Source organism: Macaca nemestrina, chromosome 9 (assembly GCF_043159975.1).
Source record: "Macaca nemestrina isolate mMacNem1 chromosome 9, mMacNem.hap1, whole genome shotgun sequence".
Lineage (NCBI taxonomy): Eukaryota > Metazoa > Chordata > Mammalia > Primates > Cercopithecidae > Macaca > Macaca nemestrina.
In genome coordinates this window covers 74,368,873-74,395,691 of record NC_092133.1, presented here as the reverse complement: position 1 = coordinate 74,395,691, position 26,819 = coordinate 74,368,873, and the positions used below count along the sequence as shown (strand labels likewise).

General features: G+C 44.7%; 1 protein-coding gene across 1 annotated transcript in view; it reads left to right on the top strand.

Moving 5' to 3' along the window:
- Positions 1-299: 299 nt before the first annotated feature.
- The window catches only part of LOC105466218 (RNA polymerase III subunit A), a 52,312-nt gene continuing 25,792 nt past the window's right edge, over positions 300-26,819 (top strand). Inside the window, exons 1-16 of the mRNA XM_071069783.1 lie at positions 300-470; positions 3,907-4,042; positions 4,378-4,515; positions 4,987-5,158; positions 5,426-5,580; positions 6,577-6,816; positions 6,939-7,101; positions 7,279-7,415; positions 9,473-9,576; positions 11,349-11,490; positions 16,214-16,354; positions 19,770-19,839; positions 20,307-20,434; positions 20,624-20,762; positions 22,760-22,924; positions 25,935-26,107. Of these exons, the coding sequence (XP_070925884.1) occupies positions 427-470; positions 3,907-4,042; positions 4,378-4,515; positions 4,987-5,158; positions 5,426-5,580; positions 6,577-6,816; positions 6,939-7,101; positions 7,279-7,415; positions 9,473-9,576; positions 11,349-11,490; positions 16,214-16,354; positions 19,770-19,839; positions 20,307-20,434; positions 20,624-20,762; positions 22,760-22,924; positions 25,935-26,107 (2,247 nt within the window). The 5' untranslated portion in view covers positions 300-426. The remainder of the gene's footprint in view (positions 471-3,906; positions 4,043-4,377; positions 4,516-4,986; positions 5,159-5,425; positions 5,581-6,576; positions 6,817-6,938; positions 7,102-7,278; positions 7,416-9,472; positions 9,577-11,348; positions 11,491-16,213; positions 16,355-19,769; positions 19,840-20,306; positions 20,435-20,623; positions 20,763-22,759; positions 22,925-25,934; positions 26,108-26,819) is intronic.

Sequence of the window (26,819 nt, the reverse complement as noted above, 5' to 3'; positions counted from 1 at the left end):
ATGATGATGATTTTCCATTTTATGCAAGTTTTGACCCTCTGCTTGTCTAAAAGTCTTGAGGCAAAGAGTTACATGCAGCTTCTCTGCAGGTGTCTGATTACCTGGAGAAATTGACCATAAATGGGATTTTTAAAATACAGCGAAGGCCTCGGTGCGGTTTCCAGGAAGCGCCACCAGGTGACGGTGCGGGGAAAGGGCAAAAAAAAAAAAAAAAAAAAAACGGCGTGCCGGAAGTCTCTCTTGACAGACAGACGCCCTGGCGAGTAGCGGAAGAGGAAGTGGACACGTGGGGCACTCTACGGTGGCCGAGAGGATACCGCAGATGTGTTAGCGGCGAGTCCAGCAGCAGCCCCAGGAGGTGCGCGGGGCATCGTTTTTCTAATCTGGCCTCCCGAGTGCCAAGGAGACATCCCGGCAGCCGTCATCATGGTGAAGGAGCAGTTCCGGGAGACGGATGTGGCCAAGAAAATGTAAGACGGTGAAAGAGTGGCCAAAGGACTGAGAAATAGGGCAAGGGGTCCGAGGTTAGCGGTCCGGGGTGTTGGAGGGTCAGAGATGGAGTACAATGGGAAGGGGAAGGCCACTACTCCATAGGTGTGACCAGCGCCCAGAAGTACCAGCGTAGGTCAAAGAGCATTGGTTAGGCTGAGGGGATTTCAGCACCTCGAGAGGTCCCTGGACTTGGGTGGAGAAATCGGAGTGGCCTGAGCCTTAATGATTTGTGCACCCTGGGCCAAAGCTCACGTTCTCCTGAAGTCATACGATGATCCCTGTTCTTCAGCGAACCTATCCCCTGCTGCAGTGAGGGGAGCAATCTTCTGTCAGCCGCAGAGCGTCTGACACGAAGGCAGTAGTTGCTTACCAAAAGGATGGGGTTACCCACTAGAAAGCCGTACCACAGCCCGACGAATGGCAGTGTCAGAAATAAAGTTGCTATATCCGGGCTTTTGCCTTCAGAAACACGTTATTAGGCGGTGGCTTCTTCTAAAGAGTTGTCAGCAAGAAAGTGAATCCAGCCGAGCGCGGTGGCTTACTCCTGTAATCCCAGCACTTTGGGAGGCCGAAGCGGGTGAATCTCCTGAGCTAAAGAATTCGAGACTAGCCTGGGCAACGTGGCGAAACCCCGTCTCTACCAAAAATACAAAAATTAGCCTGGGTGGTGTCGCACGCTTGCGGTCCCAGGTACTCGGGAGGCTGAGGCTGGAAAATCACTTGAGCCTGGGAGGCGGAGGTTGCAGTGGGCAACCTCCTGCACTCCAGCCTGGGTGACAGAGTGATACGCTGTCTCAAAAAAAAAAAAAAACGTGAGGCTGGGCGCGGTGGCTCAAGCCTGTAATCCCAGCACTTTGGGAGGCCGAGACGGGCGGATCACGAGGTCAGGAGATCGAGACCATCCTGGCTAACACGGTGAAACCCCGTCTCTACTAAAAAATACAAAAAACTAGCCGGGCGCGGTGGCGGGCGCCTGTAGTCCCAGCTACTCGGGAGGCTGAGGCAGGAGAATGGCGTGAACCCGGGAGGCGGAGCTTGCAGTGAGCTTGCAGTGAGCTGAGATCCGGCCACTGCACTCCAGCCTGGGCGGCAGAGCGACTCTGTCTCAAAAAAAAAAAAAAAAAAAAACGTGAATTTGTCATTCTTACAGCAGACACTGAGGAGGGTACTGCTCATTATTCCCAGTGTTGGACGTTAAAGATACGGTCTGAATAAAACTCTTATTGCCTAATCTAGTTGGAGAAGGTACACAAATCAACACTGGGTACAACAAGTGCAATGACAAGGGTAGATCCAGGGGGTTTTGAGAGCACATAATGGGTCCAGGCAAAATAAAGCAGACCAAACTTTTCTTCAAGGAGCAGACTGGAGGGAGAGAGCACAGGTGATAAGAAGGAAGCAGAAGACTTGAAGCTGTGTTAAGAAGGCATCTTGCAGGCAGTGAGGAACCACTGAAGGATTTTCAACAGGAGAGTATCTTGATAAGAGTTCTCCTGGAAAATCTCTTGATTCATGGTGGAAAGAATTAGAGGTTGAGAGACCTTGAGATGGATATACAGAATGCCTTGCTTGGGCAGCTGTGTGGATAGTTGCCATTCATTAGAAAAGGTGCCTTACCTAGGTGAATGCAGCATCCTCCCATATGGTAGCTCCACATCAACACTGGCCCTTCACACCCACCTGTACACCTGCACCCAGTCAGATGTAATACATTCTCACAAAACAGATCAAGTGCTTCTGTCAAAGTGCAAATTAGGGGTATTGTCAATTTAGTTTTAAATCCTCTAGCAGAGGCTGGGAGTGGTGGCTCACGTCTGTAATGCCAGCACTTTGGGAGGCCATGGCAGGCAGATCATGAAGTCAGAAGTTCAAGACCAGACTGGCCAACATGGTAAAACCCCATCTCTACTAAAAATACAAAAATTAGCTGGGTGCAGTGGCGCATGCCTGTAACACCAGCTACTTGGGAGGCTGAGGCAGGAGAATCGCTTGAACCCGGAGGTGGAGATTGCAGTGAGCTGAGATCATACCACTGCACTCCAGCCTGGGCGACAGATCAAGACTCCGTCTCAAAAAAAAAATAAAAAATCCTCTAGCAACTTTCCATTGTGTGTGCCACCGCACCCAGCAAATTTTTTGTATTTTTAGTAGAGACAGGGTTTCACCATGTTACTCAGGATGGTCTTGATCTCCTGACCTTGTGATCCACCCGCCTCAGCCTGCCAAAGTGCTGGGATTACAGGCATGAGCCACTGTACCTGGCCGCATTTACGTTATTTAAATAAATTCCCTACCAAAGTTCCCAAGCCCTCATGCTTTAGCTCCTGTATGCTTCCCTGACTTCATCTTGTACCATTAGCTCTCTATGCTCCAGTGTATACTGATTTCATTTGGTTCCTTGAAAATGCCAAACACGTGTCAGTCCCAGGATCCTGGCCCTAGTCATCCTCTCCACTTCAGATGCTCTTCCTTCTGATTGTCAGTTTTACAGCAAGGCTTTCTGACCATGGAACATAAAGTAATTCATCAGGCTCTACTGCTTACATCACTTCTGCATGTGTTCACATTTGTATATTTGTTTATTTGTGGTCTGTCTTTCCCATCCTGACCTGTGAGCTCTGTGTTGGCAAGGACCTTGTCTGACTTAGCTAATCTGTATCCACAGCCTCTAGGATGGTGCCTGGCACATAGGAAATAGCCAATTTGTTGGAAAAATGAATGAAGGGACAGATATGGGAGAAAAAGTATTGGGGTCTGTTTTCAATGTGTGCGGTTTGAAGTGCCTGTGAGATATCTAGGTGGAACTGTCCAGCAGGAGGTGTCTATACAGATGTCCAGTTGGGTAGCAGTAGCTGGCCTACAGAGATAGATTTGATAGGCATCAACATGTATGTGAGTGGCATGATCACTCAGGAGAATGTGTAGGATAAGAAGATAAGAGGATGAAGTTCGTAATGCTAGGTGGTGCAGTACACCAATATTTAAGGGATAGCAGTAAAAGAAAAGACCTCAGAAGAGACTGTATAAGGAGCAGCCAGAGAAGGGAAGAAGAAGACTCAAAGAGTGTATGGTGTCACCAAAACCCAGAGAAAAGCACTTCAAGATTGGGCAGGGTGCTGCCAGTGCTGCAGAGGTAAAATGAGGAAGTTCTTATTGTATTCATCAGCAGGCAGGTTGTCTATGTGGCCTTGGTGAGCACTGTTCCTTTGATGATGACAGTAGAAACTGGATTCCAGTAAAATGAAGGGATGTTTGTGAAGGAAAAGTGAGAGAGGGTTGAATATATTTAATACTGGTAGGAAAAGCCAGTGGAGATAGTTGGAAGGATAGGTTGGTTATGGTGGGCTATGTATGTAATAGAAATTTTTGGTCACAGGTTTTGCTGTAATTTTCACCTTTTTCTTCCCACTCCAGAAGCCACATCTGTTTTGGAATGAAGTCACCTGAGGAGATGCGTCAGCAGGCACACATCCAAGTTGTGAGTAAGAACCTGTACAGCCAGGACAACCAACATGCCCCCTTGCTATATGGGGTGCTCGACCATAGGATGGTAAGGCCTCCTGACCCCTCCCGGTACCTGTGTCTTGCCCTGCTGATAAAACTGGTGGCTTATCAGATTGAAAGGAGCAGGGGCTTCCTTCCATCTCCCCAACTCCCACGGCACGTATCAGACTAGGTCAAGAACTCCAGCCTTTAGTCAGCAACCTGTCTGATTCTGAGTCATGAAAATTAAGAAAGAAAAAGAAAAACAGTGGGAAGTGATCTCAGAAAGGAAATTTAAAAAGCAAAAGAAATGATTCTGTGTCACCTGGCCAGGCATGATGGCTGGGCCCTCTTTCCCGTCCAGCAGTCTGTGTTGATCATTGGGTGTGCTTTTTTTCAAAGGGTACGAGTGAGAAGGATCGTCCATGTGAAACCTGTGGGAAAAACTTGGCTGACTGTCTAGGCCACTATGGGTATATCGACCTGGAGTTGCCATGTTTTCATGTAGGGTACTTCAGAGCAGTCATAGGCATCTTACAGGTAAGCACACAGGTGCTGATTTCCAAGACATAAGTTCTGGAGTGATTGGTCAGGGACACTAGAATGAATTTAGGAACTGTGAGTGGTGGGGGATACATCTAGGGGACTCTTTTATACTAAATACATAATATTTTCATCTCACACTACATTAAGCCACTCAAGGATTATTTATTTGTCTTGAGAAATGGTAGATACGTGTTGTTAAAAAAATAACAATAGTGGTAATTCAGACAATACAGAATAGCACAAAGAAAAAAATGAAGTTAACAAAGTCTGGCTACTGGCCGTGAGTACTGCTCATCTGGTGAACACAGGCTTCCTCTCTATGCATATCTATAGTATAGAGCCATTTGCAGATCTGTGTGTATGGTCACTCAGTTAAGGGTACAAGACAGGGCGATGGCATTTTTAAAAGAAAAGAATTTTTCATTCTCCCTTATGCTTTTATCTGTCTCGCTTAATTTGAAAAAGATGATCTGCAAAACCTGCTGCCACATCATGTTGTCCCAAGAGGAGAAGAAGCAGTTTCTGGACTATCTAAAGAGGCCCGGCCTGACCTACCTTCAGAAGCGAGGACTGAAGAAGAAAATCTCTGACAAGTGCCGAAAGAAAAACATCTGCCATCACTGTGGCTCTTTTAATGGTGAGTGGAATGCACAGAAGGCTAAACGATAGCCCTTTTCACTCACTGTCTTCTGTTTAGTTTATTAGGTTTACAAATGTTCTGGAGTCAGCTTTTCTCCTTATAAATTAGGCTTAAGAGCCCAACAACTGATGTCCTATTAGGAAATGGACCTCTCATCTTTCACTGCTATAGTAGTTTCAGTACTTTTTGTTAACCAAACTACAACCTCTGGCTAATCTGAGAACCTAATTTTTTAGTTCTTGGTAAATAAATTAATCCTTATAGGTACTGTAAAGAAGTGTGGATTACTGAAGATAATTCATGAGAAATACAAGACCAACAAAAAAGTGGTGGATCCCATTGTATCAAATTTCCTTCAGTCTTTTGAAACAGCCATTGAACATAATAAAGAAGTGGAGCCTCTGCTGGGAAGGGCACAGGTGAGCCTGAGAATGCACGCCCGCCTTCCGCCTGTCACACGCACACTCCCTCCCCCACCTCCACCCCACCCCTAGACACCCACTCTCTTCCAAAATGAGAGGTCCAGTTAGGTTTGACAGCTCTCCAGTAATTCTTCTGTTTTTGTTTGTGGTTTTTTTTTTTTTTTTTTTTTTTTTGAGACGAAGATGGAGTCTCGCTCCTTCACCCAGGCTGGAGTGAAGTGGTGCAAATCTTGGCTCACTGCAACCTCTGCACCCAAGGTTCAAATAATTCTCCTGCCTCAGCCTCCCACAATTCTCCTGCCTCAGCCTCCCAAGTAGCTGGGATTACAGGCATGTGCCACCATGCTCAGCTCATTTTTGTATTTTTAGTAGAGATGGGGTTTCTCCATGTTTGTCAGGCTGGTCTCAAACTCCCGACCTCAGGTAATCTGCCTGCCTCGGCCTCCCAAAGTGCTGGGATTACAGGCCTGAGCCACCGCGCCCAGCCTCCAGCTGCCAATATTTTATGAACATTTTTTATGTCAATTGCTATGTTTGTCTAGTATCTTTTTTTTTTTTTTTTTTTCCAATGGCTTGCTGCTTTTCCACATATGGATATACCATGATTTTATGTAGCCAGTAAACTGTCAGTCTATTTCCAACTTTTTGCTGTTAAGAGCAATTTTTATTACCTTCCTATTCTGTCACATGGATAAAAAATAACAACCAAAAAAACAGCTTTTGTGAACTTTCTTGTAGCTAAATTTTTGTGTTCATTTCTGAAGTTACACCCCTGGGAATAATTATGACAAGTGGAAATTTTGGCTTGAAAATTGGAATAAAAGACATACACATTTTTAAGGCTCTTGCAGCATAGCATGTCATCCATAGAAATCTCTGTTGTCACTTATCCTAAGTGACAGATAGGTTAGAAAACATGGTGAAGGAAAACCTTGCCAAAGCTATGGAAAACTAACTTAGTATCTCCATTTCTGCCTTTCTTCGTTTCCATAGGAAAACTTGAATCCCTTAGTAGTTCTGAATTTATTTAAACGAATCCCAGCTGAAGATGTTCCTCTACTTCTGATGAACCCAGAAGCCGGAAAGCCATCTGATTTGATTCTCACACGACTTTTGGTACCTCCTTTGTGTATCAGACCCTCCGTTGTGAGTGATTTGAAATCTGGCACCAATGAAGATGATCTGACAATGAAATTGACAGAAATCATTTTCCTAAACGATGTTATTAAAAAGGTCAGTGTCTCACATTGGCTTGTAAGTTTCGTAGTATATCTATCCAAGAACTTCTGGTCAAGAAAATGTGAGAAAACTCAAACTGACCAGGTTTGTGTCTGTTCGGGCTGTGCTGGTTTTAGCATCGGATCTCAGGAGCCAAGACCCAGATGATCATGGAGGACTGGGATTTCCTGCAGCTGCAGTGTGCTCTCTACATTAACAGTGAGCTCTCGGGTATTCCCCTCAACATGGCACCAAAGAAGTGGACCAGAGGCTTTGTCCAACGCCTGAAGGGAAAACAGGGTAGGTTTCCCAGAAGATGTGCAGAAGCTGGCCTGCTCTCTTGGGTTCATTTTCGTAGAATGTCTGTCCAGCTTCCCTGATTGGAGTTCACAGGCTTTCCTCAGTCTCTCTGTTCTTATTATTCCCATCAGCCCATGGTATGCCATGGGGACCTATGACTTGTTTTTGGCTATTTAGGTCGATTTAGAGGAAATCTCTCAGGAAAGAGAGTGGATTTTTCTGGCAGAACAGTCATCTCTCCCGACCCCAACCTCCGGATCGATGAGGTAGCTGTGCCAGTTCATGTGGCCAAAATTCTAACTTTTCCTGAGAAGGTAAGTGACCACTCAGCTGCTCAATTCTTTGTTTTAAATTCAGTCTTTTACATTGTATTTTGGTATTGCAAACAGCAGGCAGTAGAAAGTCCCCAGTAACCCACTCGACGCACAGTTTGGTTTATATGAGTGTATGTGTCTTCCCAGTTTGTTTTATACATATATGGTGGTATATATTCTCTAAACCATCTGCAGCCACAGTTGTTTCTGGCTTCATGTGTATATATTCATATATGTGCTATACTTTTTTGCAACGCTTTTTTGCAAGTAATAACATCTTGACCGAGCATGGTGGCTAACGCCTGTAATCCCAACACTTAGGGAGGCCAAGGCAGGTAGATCATCTGAGCCCAGGAGTTCAAGACCCAACCTGGGCAACACAGTGAAAACCTTGTCTCTACCAAAAATACAAAAAATTAGCCAGGAGTGGTCACAGGCACTTGTGGTCCCAGCTACTGGGGAGACTGAGGTGGAAGGATTGCTTGAGCATGTGAGGTGGAGGTTGTGAGCCAAGATCACGCCAATGCACTCCAGCCTGGTGAAAAATTCTAAAACAATTTTTTTAGAGATGGGATTCTCAGTATGTTGCCCAGGCTGGTCTTGAACTCCCAGCCCTGTCTTAAAAAAAGAAAAGAAAAAAAACTTAAGACACTTTTCTATGTTGGTTCATACCTCATATTTTAAACTAACTGAATGGTAAACATTACCCCTAGTTAATATCCTTGGGATAGGTTTTTATTCTTAAAACCTTACAGTCACTGAGTCAAAGCATTTGAACATTTTAAGGCTATTGCTGCATGCCGAGAAAGGCTTTTTTTTTTTTTTTTTTTTTTTTTTTAAGAAACAGACTCTCTGTCACCCAGGCCGAAGTGCAGTGGTGTGTTCGTAGTTCACTGTAACCTCAAACTCCTGGGCTCAAGCCATTCTTATACCTCAGCCTCCCGAGTAGCTAGGACTGCAGGTGCACACCACTATGCCCAACTAATTTTTAACAAATTTTTTTAGAGACGGGATTCTCAGTATGTTGCCCAGGCTGGTGTTGAACTCCCAGCCTCAAGTGATCATCCCACCTTAACCTCCCAAGTCACTGAAAGTCACTGAGATTACAGGGCCCTATGCCCAGCTACTACTTTTTTTTTTTTTTTTTTTTTTGAGACTGAGTCTCACTCTATTGCCCAGGCTAGAGTGCTGTGGCACAATCTTGGCTCACTGCAACCTCCACCTCCTGGGTTCAAGTGATTCTCCTCTCTCAGCCTCCTGAGTAGCTGGGATTACAGGCACCCACCACCACGCCCAGCTAGTTTTTGTATTCTTAGTAGAGACGGGATTTCATCATGTTGGCCAGGCTGGTCTTGAACTTCTGACCTTAAGTGATCCACCTGCCTTGGCCTCCCAAAGTGCTGGGATTACAGGCATGAGCCACCGTGCCCAGCCCATCCTTTTTTTTTTTTTTAATTGAGGTCTAAATAACAGAAGGGCATGCTAACAAGAGAATATTGATTGGCTTTACCCGTGAGACTCACAGTTAGCCCAGATCATAGATGTTCCTGGTCAGCTTGCGTCGTGTGTCCTCAGTTGAGTTACTAATGATCCAAGAGTTTATTTCTCCAGAATGGTGTCCCACAAGACAATTGTTTAAGAGGTTGCAGAACACATTCAATGCAAACCAGGGCTTGTAGTGCTGGTGTCACAACTTTTAAACCTTACAAGACCCCAGTAAGTTATTGCAGATCGAGTTACCACCTGTTTCTAGGATCACAGAAGGTCCCTATAGATCAATCTAGCCTACCCGTTTTACCAGTGAGGAAACCAAGCACCAGGAAAGGACTTGACGGTGTTACCCGGTGAGCAAACAGCTGAGTTGACACTGGAAGCTGGGGGCTTGTTTACCAGTCCATTGTTCACATTATACTCAAGACCATAGGCAGCAGACTGCCCAGGATGCCTCTCTTTCTCCTAGAATCTGTACAAGGAAAGTAAAGATTAAGACACATTTCACTATCATTTGTTAGCTTCTAGATACCTGAGAGTAACATTGTGGTTTTTCCCTAATGCAGGTAAACAAAGCAAACATCAGTTTCTTGAGGAAACTGGTTCAAAACGGCCCCGAGGTTCACCCAGGAGCAAACTTCATTCAGCAGAGACATACACAGATGAAAAGGTAATCTTTTCCCAATCTAGTTGGATTTAACTACCTTTTCATGGCAAAGTTCACTGTGGTCACACTCAGTCACAGAATGCAATCCAGAATACAGTTTGTGTGACATTTTGGCATGTGGAAAATATCTGTTTAAATTTCCGTGAGCCGAGGTATGTCATTTGCTCTGTTCAGTCATTGAATATACATGAAATTCTCCTTTGTTCGCAGGCTTATAATGTTATTGGATCCAGGAGGACAAAATACCATGGATACTAAAGTCTAAAGCGGATCATTATGGCTGGGCTTGGTGGCTCACACCTGTAATCCCAGCACTTTGGGAGGCTGTGGTCAGATCACTTGAGGCCAGGACTTCAAGACCAGCCTGGCCAACGTGGCGAAACCCCTTTTCTACTTAAAATACAAAAATTAGGCCGGGCGCGGTGGCTCAAGCCTGTAATCCCAGCACTTAGGGAGGCCGAGACGGGCGGATCACGAGGTCCGGAGATCGAGACCGTCCTGGATAACACGGTGAAACCCCGTCTCTACTAAAAAATACAAAAAACTAGCCGGGCGAGGTGGCGGGCGCCTGTAGTCCCAGCTACTCGGGAGGCTGAGGCAGGAGAATGGTGTAAACCCGGAAGGCAGAGCTTGCAGTGAGCTGAGATCCGGCCACTGCACTCCAGCCTGGGTGACAGAGTGAGACTCCGTCTCAAAAAAAAAAAAAAAAAAAAAAAAAAAAAAAAAAAAAAAATTAGCAGGCGTGGTGGCGCACGTATGTAGTCCCAGCTACTCAGGAGGCTGAGGCACAAGAATCGCTTGAACCCAGGAGGCAGAGGTTGCAGTGAGCTGAGATCACACCACTGCACTCCAGCCTGGGCAACAGAGCAAGACTCTGTCTCAGAAATACAATAAATATATAAAGTGGATCATTGCCTGTGTCACCTAGGCTCTCAGGGCTTTTAGCATTTCTAAAATTAGGATATATCTTTTTTCTTTTTTCAAGACGGAGTCTTGCTCTGTCACCCAGGCTGGAGTGCAGTGGTGCAATCTCGACTCACTGCAGCTTCTGCCTCCTGGGTTCAAGCAATTCTCCTGCCTCAGTATCCCGGGTGACTGGGATTACAGGCACCTGCCACTGCACCTGGCTAATTTTTGTATTTTTGGTAGAGACGGGGTTTCACCATGTTGGCCAGGCTGGTCTCGAACTCCTGACCTTGTGATCCACCTGCCTCAGCCTCCCAAAGTGCTGGGATTACAGGCATGAGCCACCACACCCTGCTGGATATACCTTAAGATCAATTTATCATAGCTTTTTGTTTTTGTTTTTGTTTTTTGATGAGGTCTTACTCTGTCACTCAGGCTGGAGTGCAATGGCACAATCATGGCTCACTGCAGTCTCCACCTCCTGTGCTCAGGTGATTCTCCCACCTTAGCCTCCCAACTAGATGAGATTACAGGCACACACACCCCACCACGCTTGGCTAATTTTTGTATTTTTTGTAGAGACGAGGTCTCACCATATTGCCCAGTCTGGTCTCTATCTCTTGGGATCAAGCAGTCCACCCATCTCAGCCTCCCTAAGTGCTGAGATTACAAGAGTGAGTCACCTCACCCACCCTGTCATAGTTTAATAGGGAGCTTTTTTCTTGGCATGTAAAACTACGTGACATTAAAACGGAGGCGTCTTAGGTTTGATGAAATAACATGTTAAACATTGAATCCTGATCTAAAGAGGGAGAAACTTGGTGAGAGAGCTTTGTTTTCACAGATCATGTTTATTGTTGCACATTCAGGTTTTTGAAGTATGGAAATCGAGAAAAAATGGCTCAAGAGCTCAAGTATGGTGACATCGTAGAGAGGCACCTCATTGATGGAGATGTGGTGCTATTCAACCGGCAGCCGTCACTGCACAAATTGAGCATTATGGCTCATCTGGTGAGTAGGACTGCTTTTTTAATTTTCCAGCATGTAGAAATTTGCCATGACTGTTCAGTGCTAAACTCTGGACTTCTAAAATTAAAATTGCCTGTTATCTCAAGTTTTCATAACTTTTTTTTTTTTTTTTTTTTTTGAGACAGAGTCTTGCTCTGTCACCCAGGCTGGAGTGCAGTGACACAATCACAGCTCACTGCAACCTTGGCCTCCCAGGCCCAAGCAAGCCTCCCACCTCAGCCTCCAAAGTAGCTGGGACCATGGACATGTGCCACCAAACCTGGCTAATTTTTTTTTTTTTTTTTTTTTTGGGGTTGAGACGGGGGTCTCACTATTCTGCCCAAGCTAGTCTGGAACTCCTGGGCTCAAGTGATCCTCCCTCAGCCTCCCAAAGTTCTGGGATTATAGGCGTGAGCAGCCCCCACACCTTGCCCAAGCTTTTATAACTATTGGTCTCCCTCTTCTCTCACATTTTAGTTTGAGTGAAACTTTTTAATTTCAAGCTTCCTTTTAGTAAGCTTTAATTTTTTTATATTAAATTTTTAATCTTTGCAATGTAATATTTATACAAAACACTAAGAGAGGATTTAATTGAAAATGACTAGCATGATTTCACAAAAACATACACATGTATATGTGTTGTGTGCACAAACTTATATAAAATAGGTATGGCAGAAAATTGACTTTTTTTTTTTTTTTTTTTGGAGACAGTCTCACTCTGTTGCCCAGGCTAGAGTGCGGTGGCACAATCTGGCTCATTGCAGCTTTTACTGCCTCGGCTCAAGGGATCCTCCCACCTCAGCCTTCTGTAGCTAGGACTACAGGCATGTGCCATGATGGCCAGCTCTTCTTTTTGAGACAGAGTCTCACTCTGTTGCCCAGGCAAGATGTGCAGTGGTGCAATCTTGGCTCACAGTAGCCTCTGCCTTCTGGGTTCGAGTGAGTCTCCTGCCTCAGCCTCCCAAGTAGCTGGGGTTACAGGTGCATGCTACCACGCTCTGCTAATTTTTGTTTTGTTTTTTTTTTTGTTTGTTTTTTTTTTGAGACGGAGTCTTGCTCTGTCGCCCAGGCTGGAGTGCAGTGGCCGGATCTCAGCTCACTGCAAGCTCTGCCTCCCGGGTTCAAGCCATTCTCCTGCCTCAGCTTCCCGAGTAGCTAGGACTACAGGCGCCCGCCACCTCGCCCGGCTAGTTTTTTGTATTTTTTAGTAGAGATGGGGTTTCACCGTGTTAGGCAGGATGGTCTCGATCTCCTGACGTTGTGATCCACCCGTCTCGGCCTCCCAAAGTGCTGGGATTACAGGCTTGAGCCACCGCGCCCGGCATAATTTTTGTATTTTTAATAGAGGCAGGATTTCACCATGTTGGCCTGGCTGGTCTCAAACTCCTGACCTCAGGTGATTCCCCCACCTGGGCCTCCCAAAGTGCTGGGATTACAAACATGAGCCACCGTGCTCAGCCTTTTTTTTTTTTTTTTTTAAAGTAGAGGTGAGGTCTTGGTGTATTGCCCAGACAGGCTGCAATCTCCTGTGCTCAATGGATCCTCCCAGAGTGCTGGGATTATAGGTATGACCCACTGTGCCCAGCCGGAAAATTGACTTTTAATTTAACTTTGCATATTAACTAAGCAACTAAAATGCTTAAAAGATTTTTTCTTTACAGTAGTCCTCCAACTAAGACCTTAAACCGTATTTTTTTGGTGATTTAGTTTTGCGACAGCAGCAGTCCCTTTTTCTGGAGATTTAAAATGGAAATGAGACACAGCTTTAATTTGTTCAATATTCATAGATTCTCCTATCTGTAAAGCTGTTAATCCATGAGCCTTTGAAAACTGTTTAAGCAGCCTCTTATGGTAATATTGTTTTCTAGATTCATTTTGGGGTAGTCTGGACACATTATATCAGTCTGTTTACCTAACAGTAGAAATAACTAAGAAGTAGTTTGTGATTATGGGATTGTGATTGTGAGTATGTAGAGCGTTAACTAAAGCCTTCTCTTTCTGGAACGTTTTGCTTGGCTTTGGAACATTACAAAATGTAATTATTAGTTTTTTTTGACTGGCAATGGCACACAGCTGTACCCCCAGCTACTCAGGAGGCTGAAGCAGGAGGATCGCATGAGCCTGGGAGTTCAAGGCTACAGTGTGCTATGATCACACCTATAAATAGCCGCTGCACTCCAGCCTGGGCAACATAATGAGACCCTGTCTCCAAAAAAAAAAGTAGGAATTTTTTTTGTTTGAAAATTTTGAGGCCAGGTGCGGTGGCTCATGCCTGTAATCCCAGCACTCTGGGAGGCCAAGGCGGGTGGATCACTTGAGGTCAGGAGTTTGAGACCAACCTGGACAACATGATGAAACCCCATCTTTACTAAAATGCAAAAAATTAGCCAAGTGTGGTGGCACGTGCCTGTAATCCCAGCTACTCGGGAGGCTGAGGCAGGAGAATCGCTTGAATCCGGGAGACAGAGGTTGCAGTGAGCCGACATTGCGCCACTATATTCCAGCCTGGGTGACAGAACAAAACTGCATCTCAAAAAAAAAAGAAAAAGAAAAGTTTCAAATGTACACTAAAGTAGAGAGAATGATCTAATGAACTTACACATTCCCATCCTCTATATGCAATAATTTTCAAGATTTAGGCACACTTGTTTTGTCTTTCCCATTTTTCTTCAATGAATCCACATGTGTGTCAGTTTTCAATATGTATTCAGTTTACGTTTGTAAGAAAAACTTACATAACCACGGTGCTGTAATCATACCTAACAAAACTAACAGTCATCTCTTGGCATTGCCAGGTCCATACCTGGTTCATATTCAGATTTCTCCATTTGTCTCAAAAATGTTTTTTTGTGGTTTGAGTCAAGATGCAAGCAGTGAATTCATTCTAATTAATTCATTTATCATCATTGCCTGTGTTATTTTATTGGGCTACAAAATGGAAGCCCACTTTTTGAATCTATCATTCATTTCACATTTATTATCTAGAATTCTTGTAATGGAAAATACCCCCTTGTTAATTAGGTCTGTTTGCTTGCCCAGAGGTGCAGCTCTTAAAGCAAAAGCAGTGTAAATGGTTAAGTCTTTTTCCTTTATTGTCATTTTGAGTAGTAAGAACTTAGTGCTCTCCTGTGTTCGTGTGCTTAGGAAAAAAAATTTTTTTTTTTTTTTTTTTTTTGAGACGGAGTCTCGCTGTGTCTCCCAGGCTGGAGTGCAGTGGTGTGATCTCGGCTCACTGCAAGCTCCGCCTCCCGGGTTCACGCCATTCTCCCGCCTCAGCCTCCCAAGTAGCTGAGACTACAGGCGCCCGCCGCCACGCCCGGCTAGTTTTTTGTATTTTTAGTAGAGACGGGGTTTCACCATGTTAGCCAGGATAGTCTCTATCTCCTGACGTTGTGATCCACCCGCCTCGGCCTCCCAAAGTGCTGGGATTACAGGCTTGAGCCACCGCGCCCGGCCAAAAAATTTTTTTTAAAAAAAGGACTGGGCACGGTGGCTCATGCCTGTAATCCCAGCACTTTGGGAGGCCAAGGTGGGTGGATCATGAGGTCAGGAGTTCTAGACCAACAGTGAAACCTCATCTCTACTAAAATACAAAAATTAGCCAGGCGTGGTAGTACTCGCCTGTAATCCCAGCTACTCAGGAGACTGAGGCAGGAGAATCACTTGAACCCAGGAGACAGAGGTTGCAGTGAGCCGAGATCGCGCCATTGCACTCCAGCCCGGGCAATAGAGTGAGACTCTGTCTCAAATAAAAAAGGGGATTAGTGCTCAGTAACTTCCAACAAGGTTGGTTGGGGTTTTTTTTGTTTGTTTGTTTGTTTGTTTGTTTGTTTTGAGACTGAGTCTGGCTCTGTCGCCCAGGCTGGAGTGCAGTGGCCGGATCTCAGCTCACTGCAAGCTCTGCCTCCCGGGTTTACGCCATTCTCCTGCGTCAGCCTCCCGAGTAGCTGGGACCACAGGCGCCCGCCACTTCGCCCGGCTAGTTTTTTATATTTTTTAGTAGAGATGGGGTTTCACCGTGTTAGCCAGGATGGTCTCGATCTCCTGACCTCGTGATCCGCCCATCTCGGCCTCCCAAAGTGCTGGGATTACAGGCTTGAGCCACCGCGCCCGGCCTGGTTGGGGTTTTTTGTTTGTTTTGACTTTCTCTTTTTTCAGTGTCATTATAAACACATGGGTTTTTATTTAGTTAGTGTATTTTAATCAACTTCTGTTAATCTTTTTGATACTTGAAACCATGACATCCTTGGCCAGTAGAAGCCTTCACATTGGCACCTTTGTTGAAATTCACTGCTTTGGTTCAATCTAATAAAGCTTCTCGAATGAGTCTTCTTTTTGTTCTTCTTTTTTTGAGATGGAGTCTCGCTCTATCACCCAGGCTGGGGTGCAATGGCACGATCTTGGCTCACTGCAACCTCCACCTCCTGGGTTCAAGCAGTTCTCCTGCCTCAGCCTCCCAAGTAACCAGGATTACGGGCGTGTGCCACCACGCCTGGCTAATTTTTGTATTTTTAGTAGAGACGGGGTTTCACCATGTTGGCCAGGCTGGGAATAAGTCATAAATGATATATATTACTCGACAGAACATACTGGGAATCTACTTTCTTAAGCCAGTGCCAAGTTTTCCAGGAAATCATTTATAATGTTTCAAAACGAGGAGCTTTTGGATAAATGCCTAAGTCCTCTTCCTGTTTTGTTTTGTTGTGTTGTGTTTTATGTTCCATAGGCCAGGGTCAAGCCCCACCGGACCTTCAGATTTAATGAGTGTGTCTGTACACCCTACAATGCTGACTTTGATGGTGACGAAATGAACCTTCATCTTCCTCAAACAGAAGAAGCTAAAGCAGAGGCCCTTGTTCTGATGGGGGTATGTAGGGTGGCACAGCCTAGCTTTTGCATAACAGCTCCTTGAAAGGAGGCAAAGGGGAACTTATGTGAAAACACCACCACAACTAACAATGCCAAAGAAGCCAGGCTCTTTCTGTTCTTAAACCGACCACTAACTGCCTATATATCTCTCTTTTTATTGGTTTCTTTTGAGCCTTTGAAGAATCTCTCTTGGAAATTATAGTGTATACATGAGTTAGGGTCTGTAACAGATGTGTTGAGGGGATTTTCTGGCCTATAAATATGGATTCTGGAGAGAAAATGTATACATGAGGGCCAGTTATGACAAGGTACGAAAAGAATATATGAATATCCGTGTTGGATGTAACCAGGGACGAAGACATCCTACCTAAGTAAATTTTCCAGTAGCTGAAGATTCTTTAAGCACCGATACATTTTATTGAACGTTTTGAACGGAAACCTTCCTAAACTATATTACATGCTTCATTTTCTTTTTTTTTTTTTTTTTTTTTTTTTTTTGAGACGGAGTCTCGCTCTGTCGCCCAGGCTGGAGTGCAGTGGCCGGATCTCAGCTCACTGCAAGCTCCACCTCCCGGGTTCGGGCCATTCTCCTGTCTCAACCTCCTGAGTAGCTGGGACTACAGGCGCCCGCCACCTCGCCCGGCTAGTTTTTTGTATTTTTTAGTAGAGACGGGGTTTCACCGTGTTAGCCAGGATGGTCTCGATCTCCTGACCTGGTGATCCGCCCGTCTCGGCCTCCCAAAGTGCTGGCATTACAGGCTTGAGCCACCGCACCCGGCCACATGCTTCATTTTCTTAAAGGATGCAGTATTATATGTAATGATAATAACTCTTACCACCATTTTATTTTACACATGCGTAAGGAGTGCCCAGTAGGTGCTTCAGGAGACTGGTGATAGTGAGGCACATGCCTGCTGTTAAGGAGCTTACAGTTGGGCTTTCACTGTTGGCACAGGCCAGGCGCGGTGGCTCAGGCCTGTAATCCCAGCACTTTGGGAAGCCTAGACAGGTGGTTCACTTGAACTCAGGAGTTCAAGACCAGCCCGGACAACATGGCGAAACTCCATCTCTACAAAAACTACAAAAATTAGCCAGGTATGGTGATGCACGCCTGTAGTCCCAGCTACTTGGGAAGCTAAGGTGGGAGGATTGCTTGGGCCCAGGAGGTTGAGGCTGCAGTGAGCTGTGATTGCACCACTGCAGTTCAGCCTGGGCAACAGAGCAAGACCCTGTCTCAAAAGAAAAAAAAGAAAACAAACCTGTTGGCACTACATGTACTATACACTCCTGACCCAGCAATAACACAGTGGGATGTGGCACCTGCTGTGTAGGATTCTCCCCTCCTGAACTTCATGATCCCCAGCTATTGAGTATTTAAGAGCTTTAGGCTTTCTTTTTTCAGTATTCCAGCTTCCTATATTAGGAAATGGTAAGTCTTACAGTTGTAAGTGTCCCTACCTCCAAAAACACTTAACCATTTCTGATGTGATGCTTTTAAACCTGTTGGTTTAGGCTTTCAGTATCACATGCATGGTTTTGGGGTTTTAAGTTGTCTGTCTGTTTAGATTTATTTTCTTTATTTTTTATTTATTTATTATTTTGAGACAGAGTTTCACCCTTGTTGCCCAGGCTGGAGTACAATGGCGTGATCTCGGCTCACCACAACCTCCACCTTCCAGGTTCAAGTGATTTTCTTGCCTCAGCCTCCCAAGTAGCTGGGATTACAGACATCTGCCACCACGCCTGGCTAATTCTGTATTTTTAGGAGAGACGGGGTTTCACCACATTTGCCAGGCTGGTCTGGAACTCCCAACCTCAGGCGATCGGCCCGCCTCGGCCTCCCAAAGTTCTGGAATTAAAGGCGTGAGCCACTGCGTCTGGCCTTAGATTTATTTTCTATAATGAGCATATATTATTTTTTTACAAAAAGTAATGTTTAGAATGCTGCTAGGAATAATAGCCATCAGCTTGCAACCAACCATTTAGACTTCGCTGTTGACTCTGCCATTGAGGATCCTTACTGTGGACATTGTGTTATAACTACATATTCATTGGTTACAAATGGCAATAATAAAACAAAGGCTCCAAGGATTTGGGGGTAGAAGAATCCTTAGTTACCATGTGGACAAGTTTCCTCAATTTCAAGTGAGAAAATGCCTGTTGTTCTGATTTAGGGTGCTGTTCTCAATGGAGTTCATAGGGCTCTAATTTGGATGTGGCCCCAAATTACCCAGGAGACTTTCTCAAAATTCACCAATCTCAGCCGCTTGCACTCTGCTTCTACCTCTAGACTACCTGTATCCCACTTAGAGAGAGTCTCTAAACCAGGAGTAAGAGCAGTCAGGCAGTGTGCAATAAAGAGGCACATCTGGCTGAACAGCTGTCTCCCACTCTGGTTGAAGGGTCCCTGCTTTGGATAGTGGCTCAGAAGTAGGTGGTAATAGGCCTTTGTCTGAGAGGACCCTGCTTTCTGGGTGAAAAGGCCCAGAAAACCCACAAACATGTGCATTTTCATATCAAGATTAGAGCAAATGTACTCTGATACACACACAGCCTTCTTTATATAAGTTAATTATGTTTTACTACCCAACACCCTTTTTTGCCCAACATAGCCCTCATTAAATGTTTAATTAAATTCTGTTATTGGATTGATTATTATTAGAATTTAATGTTTTAACCAAGGGACATTTAACAGTTCGGTAGTTATTGTGGACAAGTGTGGAACTGGTTGACTTCAGAGGTAACAATGCTCCTCCTCATTCACAGAAATGAATTTTCTTTGGAGAAGTGCATTTAGTAATAACAATAGGGCTGGGTCTAGTAGCTTATGCCTATAATACCGGCACTTTGGGAGGCCAAGGCAGGAGGATCAGTTGAGCCCAGGAGTTCGAGACCAGTCTGGGCAACAAAGTAAGACCCTGTCTCCACAAAAAAATGCAAAAGCTTAGCTGGGCATGATGATGTGGGCCTGTAGTCCCAGCTATTTGGGAGGCTAGGCTGGGAGGATTGCTTGAGCCCCACAAGGTTGAGGCTGCAGTGACCCGTATTTACACCACTGCACTCTAGCCTGGGCTATAGGCAAGAATCTGTCTCAAAAACAAACAACAATAAAATCTTCTTACATGGGTAGTGTTTTTCATAGAATTCTGAAATAACTTCAGTTAGTATTTCATTTTGGTGTTGGTAGGAACCTCCTAGGTCAATCTTGCTGGTTTTTTTCTTTCCCCTTGACAGATAAAGGAACTGGGAGTTAGTGACAAAGCTGGGATTCAGACCCCTGGCTTTCATTTCTCAGCCTCATCCTTCTGCTACTCTGTATTTGTTCATAACTATTCAAAAACCTTGCGATTCAGGCTTTGGGCTGCATCATCCATCCAAGAACAGCTAACTGACTGCGCTTACTTTTCCCACAGACTAAAGCAAATCTTGTAACCCCGAGGAATGGGGAACCACTGATTGCTGCTATTCAGGATTTTCTAACAGGTGGGTTGGTGAAGTTCACTTGAAAGGAGACTTCTGACTGGAACACAGTGTTCCTCGTTCATAGTGATTCATGTGATGACTTGAAAAGCTATTTAATCGCCTGTGTTTAATTTGGATTTTTGTTTACTAAGTTTGATCATGAACCTCCTTGTGTGTTTTTTTTTTTAATTGGTTGGTTATTCATTAATTCAGCAAGTCTTTAGTGAGCTCCTCTCATGGACTGGGCATTTTCTAAACCTAGTGTCTGGCTTAGAATCTGTGCCCTTTGCCTGGGAATACAGCAGTGAACAAAACAAAGTCATGTTCCTGTGGAGGTAGATCCTAGTTGAAGGAGAAAGCCAGTAAGCGGCTGTTTGTTTTAATTCATGCTGTTGGTCATGGTTCAAGTTTATTTTAAAATTGAAACCTTGCAATATTCTCACAATTTCATTCCTTTTCTTTGTTTTGTGTTGGTCCCTAATGCTTAGGTGCCTATCTCCTCACTCTCAAGGACACTTTCTTTGATCGAGCCAAGGCTTGCCAAATCATTGCTTCAATACTGGTTGGCAAGGATGAGAAAATTAAAGTTCGCCTCCCACCGCCTACGATCCTAAAGGTGTGTGCGGGAGCTGTGTGTCAGTGCACAGGTGTGTGTATGCGTTCGTGTGGGTGGACTGGTGAAGTGAGTGGAACTGTGTTGGTGCCAGGCTCGAGTGCAGTCCCTGGGCCGTCTGGCTTTGTCTACTGAAGGGGGATTGAGACCAGGCTCAGCCCACTGACTCTCAGGCTTCCTCCCATCCCTCAGCCTGTCACCCTGTGGACCGGAAAGCAGATCTTCAGTGTCATCCTCAGGCCTAGCGATGACAATCCAGTGAGGGCCAACCTGCGAACCAAGGGCAAGCAGTACTGTGGCAAAGGGGAAGATCTCTGTGCCAATGATTCCTGTGAGTGGATGGAACTCGGGTGGGGAGGAGGAAGGACGGGACAGAAAAGCAAGTGGCTGGTTGTCAGTTTTGCTGGTACCTTCACTTAGCAAGCAAATTCAGTGTTTCTCTAAGCCTTAGGTGGAAAGCTTATTCTTCAGGAAAACGTAGCTGGTATTTCTTCTCTCAGATGTAATTCCCCATTTCTCTTAAAAGTAGAGATCATGTAGACACGTGACGCAGTAGTTAGAATGTTCTCTCTAAATGTGTTTTGTCTTAAGTGACTAGTTTTTGTCACTTAGTACAGTTTGTCTTTATTTTGTCATCTTTTTTTTTTTGGTCATCAACAAGGATTTTATTATTTAAGGCATTTAATTTTTTTTTTTTTTTTTTTTGAGAGAGAGCCTCGTTCTGTCCCCCAGGCTGGAATGCGGTGGCGCGATCTGAACTGACTGCAACTTCCGCCTACTGGGTTCAAGCGATCCTCCTGCCTCAGCCTCCCATGTAGCTTGGATTACAGGCACCCACCACCATGCCTGGCTTATTTTTGTGTTTTTAGTAGAGACAGGGTTTCACCATGTTGGCCAGGCTGGTCTTGAACTCCTGACCTCAAGTGATCTACCTTGCCCTCCCAAAGTCCTGGGATTATAGGCATGAACCACTGCACCCAGCCTGGATTGATTTTTTTTTTTTTTTTTTTTTTTTAAGACAAACAGGTTCTCCCTATGTTGTCCAGGTTGGTCTCGAACTCCTAGGCTCAAGCAATCCTCCCACCTCAGCCTCCCAAAGTGCTGGGATTACAGTTGTGAGCCAGCACACCCAGCCAGGGAAAGAATTTACATGCAGGTCATCTGAGTCCGTCTAAACCAGTTCAACCCGAAGTGCAGTCCACAGAGCACTGCTGTTTAGCCAGCATCCATTGAGTTACTTTCTGACGTGAGCACGTTAGCTCACCCAGACCACTACCAAGCAGTTCCCCAGCAGCCTAGTTTGAGTAGCACTGATGTAGAATGGGCTTTGCTAGCGAGACCTCGGGACTAGAAATGGAACTCCAGGACTCTACTAAAGAACTGAATTGCAGATTCTTCTGAAGGTCAGGATTTCTGCTGTCTTCTAATGTAGAGCAAATGTTTTGAAGGGCACTGATACTCCTCAGGCTTATTTCTTTGGAAATATGCTCTCTGATCTTTAAAATACTTCAGCTTCTTGTTTTAGACTATATTTTGTTTCTTTTTGTATATGAATTTCATTTTGTTGTTGTATAGGCTGTACATGATGGTACCTTTGTTCATTTTTAATATATGAGTAACAAATTGTTTACAGTTTATAGAGCACTTTACTGTATGTTATCTCATCTGATGCTCAAAATATCCCATAACATAAAGATAACAAGTGCCTGATACTGTTACCCACAGTTCACATGAGGAGAGTGAGGGTCAACTGGTATATTTCAGGGTTAGGACTACACACTAACTGGAGTTTTTTTGTTTGTTTGGTTTTGTTTTTTTTTTTTTTTTTGAGACGGAGTCTCGCTCTGTCGCCCAGGCTGGAGTGCAGTGGCCGGATCTCAGCTCACTGCAAGCTCCGCCTCCCGGGTTCACGCCATTCTCCTGCCTCAGCCTCCCGAGTAGCTGGGGCTACAGGCACCCACCACCTCGCCCGGCTAGTTTTTTGTATTTTTTAGTAGAGATGGGGTTTCACCGTGTTAGCCAGGATGGTCTCGATCTCCTGACCTCGTGATCCACCCGTCTCGGCCTCCCAAAGTGCTGGGATTACAGGCTTGAGCCACCGCGCCCGGCCTTGGAGTTTTTATATTTTTCAAAAATTCCCAGGTTTTCCTTCAACCGCCACCGCCCCCCCCCCCAAAAAAAAAAAAAAAAAACTTTGAGAAGAATTTCTATTTGTTTTGCTTTAACTGTCAGTATGGGAACATATTTTCTCAATTGTCTCAAATTCATTTTGGAATTAAAGCAAAGTAATAAATAATTGTTTGTCTAAATACATAATCATTCTTCCAGATGTTACAATTCAGAACAGTGAGTTGATGAGTGGCAGCATGGACAAAGGAACCCTAGGGTCAGGATCCAAGAACAATATTTTTTACATTTTGCTGCGAGACTGGGGACAGAATGAAGCTGCGGATGCCATGTCACGGCTCGCCAGGCTGGCTCCTGTCTACCTGTGTGAGTATCTCAGCATCCTCCTTTTAGTTAAAGCTGTAGTTGTTACAGTCTTAAGGGTTTATGTTATTTTGTTCTTTTATTGCCATTTCATCCCCACCACACATATACACACAGAAAAAGATACTTGTTCCAGGCTAAATCATGTGTGCTGTTATCAATGAAATTAACTCTACTGAATAGTTTCACAACAGATTTGAATTTGCTTTTCAGTTCTCTTCTCAAAACCAGCAGTAGCTCCCTACCGTCTTCCAGACAGGGTTAGATTATAAAACATCCTTAATGGGCTGCTTCCAAGATACCTGTGGAAGCACTAGAACACTTGGGGCTGTCCATGATTCAGTTCTCCAGAATTACTCAGTGTTTGCCTACTATGCTTTCACTGCTCTATTTTGTTTGTTTGTTTGCTCATGCTTTGAGTGTGCCATGTGTCAAGTGATGTTTGCATGCCCCAGAAATCTGTATTCCACTGTTACACTTGCCTGGGTATACTATTTTAGATTGAAAATTATTTTCCCTCAGAATTTTGAAGGTGCTGCTCTACTTTCTTCCTGTTTTCAGAGTTGTTGTTAACGGGTATTGTCATTCTTATTCTCCAGTTTTTGTATTTGATTTTTTTTTTTTTTTTTTTTTTTAAGATAGGGTCTTGCTCTGTCACTCAGGCTGGAGTGCAGTAGTGTGATCTTGGCTCTCTGCAGCCTCTGGCGCAGCTGGAACTACAGGCACGTGCCACCATGCCCAACTAAGTTTTGTAGAAATGAAGTCTTACTATGTTGCCCAGGCTGGTCTTGAACTCCTGGGCTCAAGTGATCCACCTGCCTCTGCCTCCCAAAGTACTAGGCTTACAGGCATGAGCCACCATACCTGGCCCTTGAATTGTTTTTTTCATTCTAGAAACTTTCAGAATCCTCTTTTTTCTCACTCTGAAAGTTCACAACAATGTACCTTTGATGTGGGTCTTTTTTCATTCATTGTGCTAAGCACCCAGTAATCTCTTTTAATCTGCAACTGTGTGTCCTTCCATTCTGGAAATTTTCTTATGTTATTTATTTAATAATTTTCTCTCTTTTACTTTCTCTGTTCTTTCTTTTTGGAATTTCTGTTAATTACATATTAGAACTCCTAGATTAATTATCTAATTATCTTCTGTTTGCCATTTCTTTATTCTAGATTCACTTTATCTTTTAATACTTCCATTGATTTTTAAAATTTTATCACTATTATGTATTTAATTTCCAATATTATTTTTCAGTATTCTTCTTCACAGGCAGTGTTTTGTTTTGTTTCTTTTTTTTTTTTTTTTTTTTTTTTTTTTTTTTTTTTTTTTTTTTTTTGAGACGGAGTCTTGCTCGGTTACCAGGTTGGAGTGCCGTGACGCGATCTCGGCTCGCTGCAACCTCCGCCTCTTGGGTTCAAGTGATTCTCCTGCCTCAGCCTCCCAAGTACCTGGGACTACAGGTGCCTGCCACCATACCCGGCTAATTTTTGTGTTTTTAGTAGAGACGGGGTTTCACCGTGTTGGCCAGGCTGGTCTCGAACTCCTGACCTCAAGTAATCCACCCACCTCAGCCTCCCAGAGTGCTAGGATTACAGGCATGAGCCGCTGCGCCTGGCCTGTTTTGTTTTTAAAGCTTTCTTGTTTTGATTCCTGAATGTATCTTCTCTGATCACACTGAGATAATAATCATAGTTTTATTATATTTGCTTCCTGAATTTTCTGTGTCCTTTTAGTTTCCTTTTGCTGAGCATCTGTGTCTTTTGTCTTCCATGTTAAAATCTTTCCTCAAATATCTGGTGGTCCTTCAGGAGTAAGGACTGAAACACTGATTGGAAATGGAGCTGACTGGTTGATGGTCCTCTCAGTTTTTTTATTGAGGAAAAAAATCTTTTATTGAGGAGCTACCAAATATCCTTATTCATAACACTTTTCTCTAGGGAACCTTGATTTCCCAGAGATGTCTTTTGCAGTCTCCATCTCCTAACTTAGGGTAGAGACCTGGCTACTGGGATTCCGGGAGCTGACAGGGAATCAGGCTTAGGGTTCTCAAGCATGGAATATACCGACTTTCTCTCAGTGCTCTTGTTTACAGTTATTTCATCTGCCTGGTATCTCCAGACCCAGAGCCTCTCTGATTCCATTTCGCTGGGAGTGAACTCCCATCTCCTACAGGACTAAGGGCCTGGAGCCTTCCTTATACAGACTTTCCACTAGGTTTCCTTGTTCCCAGCACATTCATCATCTCCAGCATTTGCAGAACCTAATGATCTCATTTCTGAGCCTTTCCAGGCCCATTAATCCTCTCATCTGCAAGTACTTGTTGGTCATACCTTCCTATCCTGCTAAGCCAGAAGCCATCATTCACTCACTTTATTTCTACATACAGTATACTGTGGCTAGGATCGATGGTGGCACCTAGTTCCATCAAAGGTGTAGAATACTTTGTGTGTGTGTATGTGTGTGACTCAGGGTCTTGCTCTGTTGCCCAGGCTGGAGCGCAGTGATGTGATTATGGCTCATTGCAACCTCCACCTCCCAAGTAGCTGGGACTACTGGCATGTGCCACCATGCCCAGCTAATTTTTTAAGGTTTTTGTAGAGATGAGGCTGATCGCAAACATCTGAGCTCAAGTGAGCCTCCTGCCTCAGCCCCCGAAAGTGCTAGGATTACAGGCCTGAGCCCCTGCACCCAGCCCTCAGGCCACACTTTAGTGTTTAATGTCACTCTGCTTTGGATAATAGTTGGATACAGTATTGTGTTTCCCCACCAGTTCGTAAGGTCTCGGAGAGAAGTCAGTTGAGTCTTAGTCATTTGTGTAACTCCCTAATGACTGAGAAAGAAAGCCATTATTTAACTGAATTGTGATGAATTCTGTGAAGATATAAACTTTTTTATACTTTAAACTGTACATAGTTTATATATAGTACAAACTGTATCTAGCAGGCATAAACTATATTTAGTAGGTTTACAGAGTCTCATTTATGGCCCTTTCTTCCTGCTCTACCAACTCTACAGCTAACCGTGGTTTCTCAATTGGGATCGGTGATGTCACACCTGGCCAAGGACTGCTGAAGGCCAAGTATGAGTTGCTGAATGCCGGCTACAAAAAATGTGATGAGTACATCGAAGCCCTGAACACGGGCAAGCTGCAGCAGCAGCCTGGCTGCACTGCTGAGGAGACCCTGGAGGTGAGCCCGGCCCTTTGGTTCAGGGTCGCCCCTTTCTGTGCACAGTGGCTAAGGTGGTGCCCTCTGGGGTTGGGCTGAGCCCTGAAGAGAGGTAGCAAAGGAGTGGGCAAGTCAAGGTAGTGGCGTCTGTCCTGTTGGGGCCCTGGGCTCACTGTGTGTATCCTCATTTGTTTCCTGAGGGTAGGGCCTTTCATCAGATCCTCATGTCCCTCCTAGCTTTCACATCCAGGTGGTGAAAACATGGCTATCTGTTCATTCAGCCACACGGGGTTGCTCTTGTTCTGGTGGCACACTCAGGTCCCTTCTCTAACTGGTACTTGAGTGCTCCTGCCTTTTCTATTTTCAGCATCCTTCAAGTAGAAACTGACACCACAGCTCTTTGGGTTTTGGGGGTTTGGTTTGTTTTTGTTTTTGTTTTTGTTTGAGACTGAGTCTCGTTCTTCATAGTTTTATGAAGCACTCCAGTATGATCTTGGCTCACTGCAACGGCTGACTCCCTGGTTCAAGTGATTCTCCTGCCTCACCCTCCCGAGTAGCTGGGATTACAGGCACATGCCACCACGACCAGCTAATTTTTGTATTTTTAGTAGAGACGGGGTTTCATCATGTTGGCCAGGGTGTTCTCGAACTCCTGACCTCAAGTGATCCACCCGCCTCAGCCTCCCAAAGTACCGGGATTACAGGTGTGAGACACCATGCCCAGCCAGTTTCT